At 35.9% G+C, this 13,541-nt stretch overlaps 1 protein-coding gene across 2 annotated transcripts in view; it reads right to left on the bottom strand.

Annotated features, from left to right (window-relative positions):
* LOC145694806 (putative phospholipase B-like 2) overlaps positions 1 to 13,541 on the bottom strand; it is a 109,733-nt gene that overhangs the window by 61,994 nt on the left and 34,198 nt on the right. Inside the window, exons 1-2 of one of the 2 annotated variants that reach the window (XM_081771453.1) lie at positions 3,381 to 3,459; positions 943 to 1,189 (exon numbers count right to left, since the gene is read on the bottom strand). In XM_081771453.1, the coding sequence (XP_081627579.1) occupies positions 943 to 1,189; positions 3,381 to 3,406 (273 nt within the window). In that variant the 5' untranslated portion in view covers positions 3,407 to 3,459. Of the gene's footprint in view, positions 1 to 942; positions 1,190 to 3,380; positions 3,460 to 13,541 lie in introns of those variants that run through there. The other variant, XM_081771452.1, reaches the window with a different exon arrangement.

The raw sequence follows: 13,541 nt of genomic DNA, 5'->3' as shown, positions 1-13,541 counted from the left end.
GGGGAGCTCCTTCGTGGCTAAGCAGTTAGCGTACAGGCCTTTGGTGTGGGAGACCCGGATTCGATTCCCGGCGGGAGCTCATGTGGTTCGGATTCCACGTTAATTAGTATGTCCACGTCTCATATAGCTTCGCTGCTGAATGGAACGTTAAACTCAACTCAACTAATATCCTGATGGGAATATACCAGCATGAAATCGCAGCACTGCACCGATAATACTTGAACCAGGTTAAATACACTAAGACAAGGCACATCGCTGGAATTCTATCGCCGTTTGGAACAGAAAACTGTAATTCTAGCAATTCCCTTCACTGGTCCTTGGTAAGAATCCGGATCTCAGTCCAATGAACTATTGTGCTTTCGGACTCTTCAAGTGGCGCCTGTACCATCGTCGAGTTCGCACCGTCTCCGGCCTGTGGAAAGCCTGTAAAGGGTGGGGGATACAATACCCATTCCAGTATTCTAGAATGAAAACTTCGATGCCAGGCAACAGACAGTAGAGGTTTCCTACAGATCAGATACAATCGATGGTGGAAACCCGGCATTTACTGTGTAGGAGGCACATTCAAATTCGGCTCAGTATAACTGAATCAACCTCTATATTATATCTCAAATCTAAAGATTCCGGTATGGTTATGATAATATATTAGTAAAGAAGATTTCTAAAGCACACATTTTAAAATATATGTTACATGGGTTCAATATAAAGATCACAGAATAAATATATAAATTTATTTCTTGATTGAGGAATTTTCTTTCAAAAAATTCTAATAGAATATGCATATCAGAAAGATACCGATATACGTATAATGTACCATTGCTTACTGCCAGAAAGAAAGCTATGTACTTTCTCTATAACGATGTATCTACTTGGTGTAATTATCGTAACAGTTCTTCAACGATTTCTGCATGATAAGCATTTAGTTTCTAATATACAACTTACTTGATGCCAAAATGGATCCACTGTTCCATATTTGGATCCTCTTTTCTTCACAATGTCTGTATTTATATCAAGGAAGTCTTTTACTTTATCACAAAACTGTTGTCGTCCAACACACGTATCTTTGACGGTGTTAATCCAATGCCAGTAGATCAGTTGCCAGGTCAATCTTCCTTCGACCAAGCCAGCGGCGTATGCCTGCTTATCATCTGGATAAGTCTCGTTCGTTTCTACTTCGAGAACAGACCATCTGAGAAAAGAAATAGAAATAGAAATAGAAATAATAATAATAATAATAATAATAATAATAATAATAATAATAATAATAATAATAATAATAATACCGTTTAACGAAAGAGAAATGTCCAAAGATGAAACATACAAGCTGAAATATATAACTGAACTGAACAAAATTATATGGTGAGTGCAAATCTTCACGCGTTGTTTTCCCGAGAAACTCGAGATAAATGAGTTTTTGTAAATTTAATAAATAATGCTGTACGTCACCAATTGAGACGAAACTGATAACGAAATGCAGTTTCAGTTTGGATTTCATTATGATACTAGCAAGACGATATTACACAGTTTGATTAGACCTAATGAGATAGAGCAAAAAAAAAAAAAAAAAAAAAAAAAAAACTATCAACTCTTAAACTTTATTTAGGGGGCACGGTGGTTTAGTGGTACAGCACTTATATCTATCTGATGCATGGGGTTCTTGGTTCGATTCCCAACCAAGTAAGTTTGTGGTGGACAACATCATGTCCGTGGGTGTTCTCGGGCACTTTTGTTTCTTCCCACTTTCTCATTCCACTAATTTTTCCATCATCATTCACTTCCTTTAATCATCGTCTCCCTTAGCCTAAAAGACTTAATAGTGGGACGTTGAACTGAAAGATTTCAATTTACTTTCATTTTAAACTTTATTTATTAATTTTTGGTTTAATAAATATGAGACATAGCCTATTACATCTATTACATCAAACTATTGTGTAATGACTTGCATAGTTTTAAACGTCGTTAAATGCACTTCATTGTGCTCTTACACGAACTCCATGAATTTATAGTTTTTAAAGTAGAATGATGTAACACTAAAACAGTGTTTGAGATCTAAGACCTAGGATGAACTAGTGCTGTTTACGAGTCTCGAGAAATTTATTTTATCTAGGTTCTCGTCTTTAAAACGAGGCGTGAATAGTCGTTTCTCCTCTCGTGGCTAACATTATAAACCAAAGAACATCATGATAGCAAGATGCATCAATAAGTCAAAACTAGCTTGTGAATGAATACCATTTTTGGTATAATGTTATTTTGTTGATAACTATGTATATAATGGTATGTTCATTCCTTTGCAATTGTGCTGTATAGTCAACTTAGTTTTACTTAAATGCACCTTAAGAAAGAAAACGATAATATTGAGATACCTGAAGAGTCTTTACCTGATTCAAGTAGACCTAAAATTTTCTACTACAGGCTCAGTGCCCTAGCGGTATGATTCCTGCTTTTGGTGCAGGTGGTCTGGCGTTCAAGTCTCGACTGAATTATTCTACTGTTTTGTGTGTGCTTCAGTTGCTTTCTCTCCATTTAATTGCGCTCACAGAGTTGGAAATAAATTTAAGTTATGACTATCTTAAAGCATTTCCGAGAAGGGGTAAATGGCCAGAATATCTTCATTAAACTTTTAGTTTATCTTACAGTAACTTAACAGCCATTGAAATTTCGTCTGCATAACAAAGAGCAAACATTTCAGTAATTTTCTTATATCTGGATTCCCAATCCCCCACACCCACAAAAAATATAGTATTAGATCATAATTATCATAAGCTGATTTTTAAAACACACTTCAGGAATTGCTTCAGTATATGCAAAGCATTCGAGAGTGAAGTATTTCCAAAATATAAGAACCAAATTATTTTCTTATTAAAAGTCGAGTGCGGTTGTTATCTCTAAGGTAATGCAATGAAACTATCATATGAGTGAAAAAAAAAAGAAAAGAAAGAAGTTAGCTCAACGGTTTTAAAAAAATAATATATCAAAAAAGATTTTTTGACATTATTTTGTAGTGCTAAAATATATGTGTACTTAAGTTAGATAACAAAAAAATTTTGTCACACTTATTGTGAACTAATGAGGTTCTCCGGCAGTCACGTAGCGTAAGAAGTAATTAAGTGAACAAACAAGGCTGTTACGGAGAACCTCAGGGTTTGGCTGACGAAATTAATAGCATATAAAAAGGTAAGGGAGAGGTCCATGATCTCTTGCCTGTCAGATGACAATTAACTAATTAATAATTTCCTTTTTTAACAAGCAAGACTTTATTTTACATGAATTAGAGGTTACAATTACAAATTTAGATTATGTTCTCTCACAGGAGACCATTCGTTCAGCTTAGAGCCTTATATGAATGACAGCAAGTTATGAAAATGAAAAATACAACTTACATTAAGTATGCTGGTATACCACCCATGTTATTGCAGATTTTGGTTGGTTGCTGAGAGATCCGTTGGTTGTTTTGAGATGCGTTGGTTGTTTTGAGATGATCCTTGGACCTCTCCCTTACCTTTTTATATGCTATTAATTTCGTCAGCCAAACCCTGAGGTTCTCCGTAACAGCCTTGTTTGTTCACTTAATTACTTCTTACGCTACGTGACTGCCGGAGAACCTCATTAGTTCACAATAAGTGTGACAAAATTTTTTTGTTATCTAACTTAAGTACACATATATTTTAGCACTACAAAATAATGTCAAAAAATCTTTTTTGATATATTATTTTTTTAAAACCGTTGAGCTAACTTCTTTCTTTTCTTTTTTTTTCACTCATATGATAGTTTCATTGCAGTCCCCCACTTATGAGGAACTGTTCTTGAACATCACCGTAGTGTGTGTCACTTCTTTTTTTTTCACTCATAGTTCTGTCCACACTATGTTTATAAACACTGACACTAACTAGTTAAAACACACTTCAGGAATTGCTTCAGTATATGCAAAGCATTCGAGAGTGAAGTATTTCCAAAATATAAGAACCAAATTATTTTCTTATTAAAAGTCGAGTGCGGTTGTTATCTCTAAGGTAAGTTAAGCATTACCAAGACTGTTTAGTAAGCTCATCCCCCCTTTTTATTTTAGTGAATAACTTAAGCCTTTCTCACATGGAGTTGAACTTAGGTTACAACTTGATGGTGTTGCTTAACTCAAACCTCCATACAATTTATTTTATCCTGAAGTGATGTAGGGGTAGCAGACGATCCTTAAAACTAGATAGGTTTTACCAGCAGAGCCTCTTGTGGTCGCTGTATTAAACAGTCAAAAAATACTTGAAGAATGTGTTATGTACAGGACAATCTGCTGTCAAAATCGCAATATAAATTCATTCGCAATATGACTTGTCCAAATATGTAAGTGAGGGCAGTTATCAGGCGCGGAAAGCTAAAATAAAAGAGGAAGAGCAATTTTCTAGTTTAGGTACTGAGAGTATCCGCTCAGCTCTCTACCCACATACCCCATGAAGTAAACTTATACCTCCGCCGGGGGACCCTCTCATGCACTGCATCCAGACTTTTTGTATTGCGCCAGCATTCTACTACCGTTCCCTAAAATTTATTTATTTTTATTTATTTATTTAACAATCACCAGACACAACTCAGAGGTCATTTTATACTGGATATCTAACAACAACAATAAGAATCGATAGGCTTTGGGAAGGTATTGGCCAGGGCCTGTTTAGTAGGTACCATCCCGGCATTTGCCTTGTAGGACTGAAGGAAACCCTGGAAAAAATCCCTGTCAGGATGGTCGGCAGCGGGAAACGCTCTACCACTTGAGCTACTTCGCTCGGTAATCACACAAAGGCCATACAATGATGATAATTAACTCTCATTGTTTCTTTTTTTAACATATTACATTATTGTTTGATATGCAAACTGCACAATATACTTAAATCACCTATTTTTAATCTTTTAAAAGATGTGATTACATTTGTTCATATCTGTAGTGCTCGGGCGGACACTCCTTACTTCACTACGTACCTTCTCTAAGACCTCTATTTTATATATATATGTTTATATATATGTTTTATATATATATGTTTATATGTATACTTATAATAAACATATATAAGGTTTATATATATTTAGACATATATATATGGGTTTATATATATATGTTTTGAAATAAAGGGAGAAATAAAGTTGAATATCGTCAGGCGCTACTCTTTTCTGGTAAGGGGGGCGCGGTGGCTCAGTGGTAGAGCGTTCACCTCTGGTGCTTGGGGTCCTGGGTTCGATCCCAGCCTCCGCCAAGTGAACTTTGTGGTGGACAAACACCGTGCTCGTGGGTTTTCTTGGGGTTCTCCCGTTTCCTCCCACTTTCTTAATTCCACCATTTCACTCATCTCTCATAATCACCGTCTCCTTTAGCCTAACCGGCATAACCGTGGGACGTAAAAAACTCAAAGATTTCTTTTCTGGTAGTTGGATGCAAGTCCAGGAGAAAATAGAGGACTAGCTCGGGAGAGTAATACTCCCAGAAGTAGGAACTAAATACAAGATTCTGATTGGTTGGCGTAATTATCCGTTTCTTGCCACGTAGCATATATATAGCAGAAATCAAACGCTTGCTGCTGTCGGTCCTGGTGCCTGAGGGTGCTAGCGCCACGTGGGTTCGTTTTTGGTGTGGGTTCAAGCCTAGCCCAAGGAAAGCTTTTATTATTTTTTTTAAATTTTCATAACACTTTTTTCATTAAAATAAGATGAAAATAATACTCAAAAGAGTGATTTATTACTTTTGTGCAGATACGTAGTAGTAGTAGTAGCACTAGTAGTTAGTAGTAGTAGAAGGTGGAGGAATAGTAGCAGCAGTAGAAGTAGAAGTAGTAGTAGTAGTAGTAGGAACGGGTTAGAAGCCCCGCAGGGCTCTACCTTGATCCCATGATATAAATTTTGTGATCAAATTAAAACAACTGGCTAGGGTAGCGCGTGGAAAAGTCGTACTTCCGGGAGTATTACTCTCCCGAGCGGGTCGCATTTTTGCCGATCCCAAACGTTTCAGCATTCTTGCCAATTTGATGTCGAGAACATAATCCAAACAACCCCTGCGGGGCTTCTAACCCGTTCCTACTACTACTACTACAACTACTACTACATTAGCTGTGGATCTATATAGTACAAGGGCAAACGTACTACTACTACTACTAAATTTGCTGTGGATCTATATAGTACAAGGGCAAACTTATTTTAATGAAAGAAGTTTAATAAAAATTTTAAAACAATGATCGTTAAATCACTTTTTGAATATTATTTTTAATCTTATTTTAACGAAAGAAGTGTTATAAACATTTTTAAAAGTAGTAAAAAAAACTGTCCGTAGGCAGGATTCGAACCCTCGCCAAAAACAATTTCGTTATTAGCATGTTACGCTAGACCACTCGGCTACGAGAGCCCACAACAATTCTTCTTTACTTTGTGCTATATGTAGATCATGTCTTGTGATATCGCATCTTTATCGACCAATCAGATCAGAGGATATGCTGAAACGTTTGGGATCCGCAAATATGCGAGCGGGTCGTGAAAATAGAAAAAGTTTCTATTTCTTCCAAGTCAGGATCCAAATAAGGATGGAGAAAATTTCAACTTGGACTAAGGACAAGTTACTTCTCACACGATCGTTAATAAGATCATGAGTTTTAAATCGTGAATCGCATCCGTACTTCAGCCTCGTCTGACACAAGCTTTAACGACAATGAAGCATAACATCAGAAATGTAAAAAAGTAAGCCAGATAATACCTACAAATCGCTATTATATTAACTAATAATTGCTTTCAAGACCTTTCCTATAGCGTGTAAATTTGGGTGCTCAACAATTATGATAGGAAAGCTGCTGCATATCGAATACTGTTTGAAAAAATGCAATAAAATCTTTACCAACAGATATTTAATTGATATAGCCTCTTCTAAATGTTCTGTTATCTTTGTAGATTATAATTTGAAAGTTTCGAAGCAATAATGAAATATGAAAAGAAAGATACGTACACTTTAGTACAATGTAGCATTTTTCTCAGTTCGGAAAAAAGGTCCCCCAATATTGGATAGTAAGGGGTCTTAATATCGGACGGAAATTAAATGAGAAGGATTTAAGTGTGAAGTAGCTGTGTATTAGATGTGAAGTGACCATGTGATAATTGTGTAAACTCTTAACTTACTTCGCTAAATTCAATTATTTTATTAAATTAGACTATGTTCTACAGAATCATGAACTCTTTAAAATCCAGTGAAACAAAACTTTTATTAAGATTGTACATTTCCAGACAGATTCTGTAATCACATATTTGTTAATAAACACTAGTAGTTTCCTTCTTGCCTTTCCGTATACCTTTCCGCACAGCATGATACTTACCCATTCATTGAACTCCAGACTCATCATTTTGCAGCCAAACAAAACCAAGGAGGCCACATTAACAGGGGTATTCGACACACGGTTAGGATAGGTGAAAGATCGACGAGAGAGGCAGAACATACCATTGGAGAACAGCCAGTTCCACAACTCAAGAATACCATTCTGTTGGTTTATCACCGCAGATACATCGAGCTTAAGTTGAAACTAGTAGAATGAAGCTGTAGGAGAACATCATCGTAAAGATGTATTGTCAAGAGAGAACTCGACGCCCCTTGTAGATCAACAGGATAGAGATCCAGATGTTGACTGACTCCAGTTTATCCAGCTTCTCCAGAGAAAGATATTCATCGTTCCAGATGATCAGGACGACGCCAGCTTCGTTGGATGTATCAGTCTAGTGCTCATTCCTTTATCTTAGTTAAAACCTTTCTCTTTCTCATACCTTTCCCACAACTCGTCATTTTTGAAAATTGAAGCATTTGAATTTCATTTAAATTTTACAGTTAAGTACAGTGCTGTGCATCAGTTTTGTCTCCATTTTGTTGTATTCATTTAATAAGTATTCTGAGCTACAACTGATGGCGCAGCACCGGCACATAAGGAAAACCACAATTGGAGAAGACTGTGCATTATTTTAATTATATTACAGGGTGTAAACATACAAAATGTGTAGATTTAATTAAACGTTGTTCTACAAAATACATTGCTTTCTAAGTACGAACATTTGTAAATTTACCTTAACTAAACACTCTTCTACAAATGAAATGAAAATGAAAACATAAAATGAAATCTTTCAGTTTTACGTCCAACGGTTATGCTGGCTAGGCTAAAGGAGACGATGATGATGAGAAATGAATCCAATGGTGGAATGAAGAAAGTGGGAGGAAAAGAGGAGAACTCCGAGAAAACCCACGCACACATTGTTTGTCCACCATAAACCTTACTGGGATCGAACCAAGGATCCCATGCGACAGAGAGGAACGCTCTACCACTAAGTCACCGCAGTCCCGGCTGTTCTGTGAACGAATTCAACATGTAGATTTACTTTTAACTAAACATTGTTCTATCTAAATATGTAGATTTTCTGGTACTTAAACATTGTTCAACAAAAGAATGTAGAACAACTATTTTCTAATAATATAGATTTATTTGTAACTAAACGTTGTTCTACTCATCTGTAGTAGTCTCTACTAAGAAGTACTGGCAAGAATTACAAAGAAAAGATTTCCACGTTTTGGATCAGTGCCTGCACATAGATTGTGTGGCCATTTAAGACATTGGATACATTGTATACATCGTTCACCACATTTGTCAAGTTTATACGGCTGTGAACAAAACACGCATTCGTCATCCGTGCTATCTTCCGCATCGGTTGAGAGAAGAGACCTTAATTAATCGTCTGAAGGAGATGTTTCATCTATGATTTATTTTCCCAGAAGAACGCTTGCTCATAAAATCTGCGTTGCAGTAACAGCTTGGAGCATAGCCTCAGGATCCCACTTCTTCCTTCGAGCGATTTCTGTCACCTTTAATAATCGAAGAATGACATCAGCATACCGTTCCCTAATATCTGATATCCGATATTTGGAACCTCTGTACTATCCGATATTTGGTAACGTACGTCGTGTGGCAACTTTCAACTATATACATCACGTAAACAGAAAAGAACTATATACATCATGTAATTTAAAACTGCTCTTCTTAGCCTGTATTATAATTAATAGTATGAATATGATTCGGTTACCTTCTTGAACGACATAATACAATAAACTGCAGTATTAGAAATAACTCACAAGGTCAAAATCACAAAACCCTTTACCACACGACTAAACATATTGCGAAAGATATCGTAACTCAAGCACCTAATGGCCCACCGATTGATATGCAGTTACGATAACAACCGCTAGGATGCAGCACCTTACATGGAATATTTCTCGGTATCCAATATTGGAAAACCATCCGATATTCGGCATCTTGACTCTACGTTATAAGCTACGCACTCAAATTTCTGGTCTATTAGTCGGGAGGAAATATCTGGAAAAGTCTTCAAAATAAGGAGTTGGATCAACCCGAGAGTGTAAAAGCAACCGGTGGTCCTAAATCATCAAGTCTACTATCTTGATCATTTCTAGACCATCGGTCGCTTGATACGAGCACCCTCTCCCCCCTCTAATGAAGCTAGAAAATGAGCCTTTCTAATAAAAGGCCATATCTAAAAAACGAATGAACATATTAATAAATTTCTTTTTCCCGTTTTATCTGTAAGCTATGCTTTACGATTTTGTCTATTCATGCTTTGGATAGACCCAACAGTTTTGCGGAAAATTTAACTAAACATTAAAAACTGACATAATATTTTCTTTTTTGTTCTGTATCTCCCTAATGAGTTGAGATATGAAAAGAACATCCCTTATTAAATTTGTAGAGCATTAAATTATTTTTCCAACGGTACCAATATTGTTAGATTTACTTGCAGAAGTAGGCCTACAGCGAGGTAAGTTTGAAGACAAGTGCGCTTTGATTCGAATGCTGATGCTGCGAATTGCACCACTAAATTTCAGCTCACGTCAGTCAATGAAGGTTTTGTTTCCGAGATAAAAGCTGATTCTTTTCCAATATTTGAATTTGAAGAACAGTTCTCATCCTTCTCCCTTGAGCTCTCCTGCACTGTCATGATCATTTCTAAATCTCTGATCAATTGATACGACCACGCGTTAACGATCACAAAATTTTGAGATAAGCAAATATGTATTTTATAGTGTTAAAATCAATTTACAGTTGATATTCAGGATAATTCCGATTTTTCAACTCTATTTGTGTGCGACATTTCCACCGGTCGTTAAAAATAATTCCTTATTTCTTTAAGTAAAATATTTATCTTACCATAATGAAAAAGCAGAAAATATAAATAATGTAATGGGCAAACACCACTTATAGGTGATAGACAGGGTGATTGATAACATCGTTGTACACCTAAAGGGTATTTCTAAAATCACGAATGGGCCTGTATTCTCTCAATGGTCACTCTAAAAATGTTTTTTGCAGAAACCTCAATAACTATATTTGAATGTAATTTATGAGAATATTTTGAATCAGCATAAGATGAATCATTTTCTAGTACATAAATGTTTGTTAGTGTATTATAACACTCGTTCCCATTACAGCTACAGATTTTCATGATGTACTGCTACTGAAGCCCACACACACTTGCATTTGTTTATGTAGCACATAAGTTTACATGTACAAGACTTTAACTCTGGTCAAGTTTTAGGCATAGATTCCTGAGTGGGCCATTTTCCTCAGTGGGCACCAATTTTCCATTCGTAGTTTGCCAACCAAAAAGTTCGGGTTGAAGGAAGTCAATATTCGAGTCGCTGGCGTGCTGCCAAATGTATGTTTGAACGTGTGTTCACTTGTTGTTTAGCACTAGAGCACTCTTCATTGATGGAGGATATTTTTTGTGACCGACCAAATCAGCACAGACAACACTTATCGAAGATTTTTGAGAATCGGTGTAGAGATTCGCCACTAATTCTTCTGTACGTGCTATCGTCTCATCATCCACATTACCGGATCCTAATGTACTTAACAAGTATGATTTTTAAAATATACACTCCAATGCTTTTTTTTCAATTTCTGTGAACTGATTGGTGGTGATTTTCCGGATATTTTTGTAAAATGTGTGCTGAACTCTCTAAACAGGGCGTGCTCACGAGTTGATGGTTTATTCGGCGATTATAATCCATGTTCTATTAAAGGAGATACAAGATTTAGGCGAACAACAAGTATTCACTGACAGATCCGGAGAAATATTGAAGGTCGAGATTGTCCGCTTCCTCAGCAATGGAAATGTTTTATTGATTTGCCTTTTAATACTTTTTCTTTGAAAATATAGTGTATTTTTTTTTTTAAATAAAAGTAGCCTATTTGTCATATATATCATCATATAATAGATTTCTCTAGACAGATGGTATTTTACTACGCAACGAACACTTGTTTTTCATTCTTCTCTCTCCAAACCCCCAGATATACAACTAGTTAACACAGTGATGTAATGCTAATTTTTTAGGTGGGTATACGTTCCATTCCGTTACACACACACACACACACACACACACACACATATATATATATATATATATATATATATATATATATATATATATATATATATATATCGGGTGTTTCATATATATACATATGTATACAGGGTGTTTCATTATTATTACAGAACTTGGAGGTTGAAAGTAGACGGGGAAACATGCGAAAAGAAGTTTGTTACATTGAAGTCGAAGGTAGCGTCCTTTCCGAGTTACGAACGCGGAAAATTGAACTTTGAGCATTAATACCACAAAGACTAATATTGTTAGAAGTAGCAGTATGATGAATTTAAGAGGAAACCTTACTTGTATTTTTGAAAAATGCTACATTCAAAATGTTCGGGAAATTACACAAGCTTTCATTAAACCTCACCCCGTTCAATCCACAATTATCTATGAGACCTTGACTTAATTAGTGAAATTCTGTATCTAGTGAAACTGTTCACACATCTGACATCTTCGTCATCAAGACGGAGATGCTATAACAACTTTTACAATTGTAGCAAGGTTTCAGTTGGGTATTCTTTGAAGTAGGTATGTCATTAACATACACTATACAAAGTAGTGGAGCTACAGTTGATACTTGTAGTACAACCGTTTGGATGAGGATTGCGTGTAATCTCAGTCAGGTTTCTCTCTGTAGTAGGGAGAAATAAATCCACCTGATGATTCTAGTGAGTAGATTGAGGTTGGCCAGCTTGCGAAGTAATCCATCATGATACACGCTGTCAAATCCACTGCTTAACAAAATGACTCATAGTTTATGTTTCGTTTTGATAGCAATTTGTGCGTCATAGTATATTCTGATGATGTGTTGTATGGTGTTGTACGTAGGTCTGAAACTGCCTGATTTTTGTTCAGTTGTCCATTCCCTTCATATATTAATGTATCGTGTTTACCATATTTTTTTCCAGCTTGGAGAATGTAGCTGTTAAAGTGATGGGTCTGTAACTTTTCGATTGGTTGGAAAGCTTTCGAGGTTTGAGAATCAAAATGTTATGTGCCTGTTTCCAGGATGAAGGTTGTATCCTGTTCTCAGGCTTGCATTGAAGAGTTCTGTGAGCTTTTGGTAAAACTTTCAGTTGATTTCTTTATGTGTATGGCAGTGATCTTGTCTGGGTCTGAAACAGTTCATCTTTTCCTTTTGAGTACCTCAGTCAGTTCTCTGTGAGTTTTCTCATTGAGCAGTATGTCATTGTCCCCTAGGTGTATACCACGTTGAGATGGTGGTATATTATGTTTTTGATTTTTTCCGATATGACTTGCTTTTGTTCGTTATTGTTCAGTACCATTTACAGCTTCCATATATTTGTTCCTCATTATGTCTTCAAAGAGTTGAACTTCCTGTTTTGTGTTTGCGATATTTTTGTTATCTATCCTGTGTGGGGTAAGTTTTGTGATGTGACGGTTGTATTTTCTTCGAAGTGTACTTAAAATTTTCTAGGGTTGCATTTTTGTTGTTCTTCCATTTTATTACAAAGTTTGTTTATTTTGGTTTTGTTATATTGAATGATGTTTTCTTTAGTTTCCTTCTCTAGTCTATTTATAGCGTTTTTATATTGGGATTCGGTTGTTTCTTATGCATTCGGTGAAGTTATCTTTTTTCTTGGATTTTATGAATGATGAAATCTGAAAATCTTTCTTCTGTGGGGCTATTTTTTTTAATTGTGGGGATGTGCTTCTGTACGGCTTCTTTCAAGAGTCAGTGAGGTACTGGTTAGCAGCTTCTATAGATTCTGAATTATTGAGTACTTGAAGATCTTGTATTTTGTTATCTATCGTCTTTGGTATCCAACCTAGTTCGTTTTGTGATATATACATGGATTTATTCTTTCTTTTTTCTATGTGTTTCTCATATATCTTGAATGTAACAAGTGGCCGAAGTGAGACGGTATGTGGTGTTATGCCATACCGCCTCTTCTTTTTCAGTGATGAAGTCATACCACCTCTGATTTTTTAGTGATCAAGACATACCCTCACTGGAGAATAGATTCTAAATACCTTTAATAAAGGCATTTTTATACAATTGATGAATAGCTTTGCATGTAAAAAGATTTTATTTCTTATGTAGAAATAATTTCTAAGTTGACAACACCGACATTTTTGTTAC

Source organism: Thermobia domestica, chromosome 9, assembly GCF_964235325.1.
Source record: "Thermobia domestica chromosome 9, izTheDome1.hap1.1, whole genome shotgun sequence".
Lineage (NCBI taxonomy): Eukaryota > Metazoa > Arthropoda > Insecta > Zygentoma > Lepismatidae > Thermobia > Thermobia domestica.
This window is presented reverse-complemented; position numbering and strand designations above follow the sequence as displayed.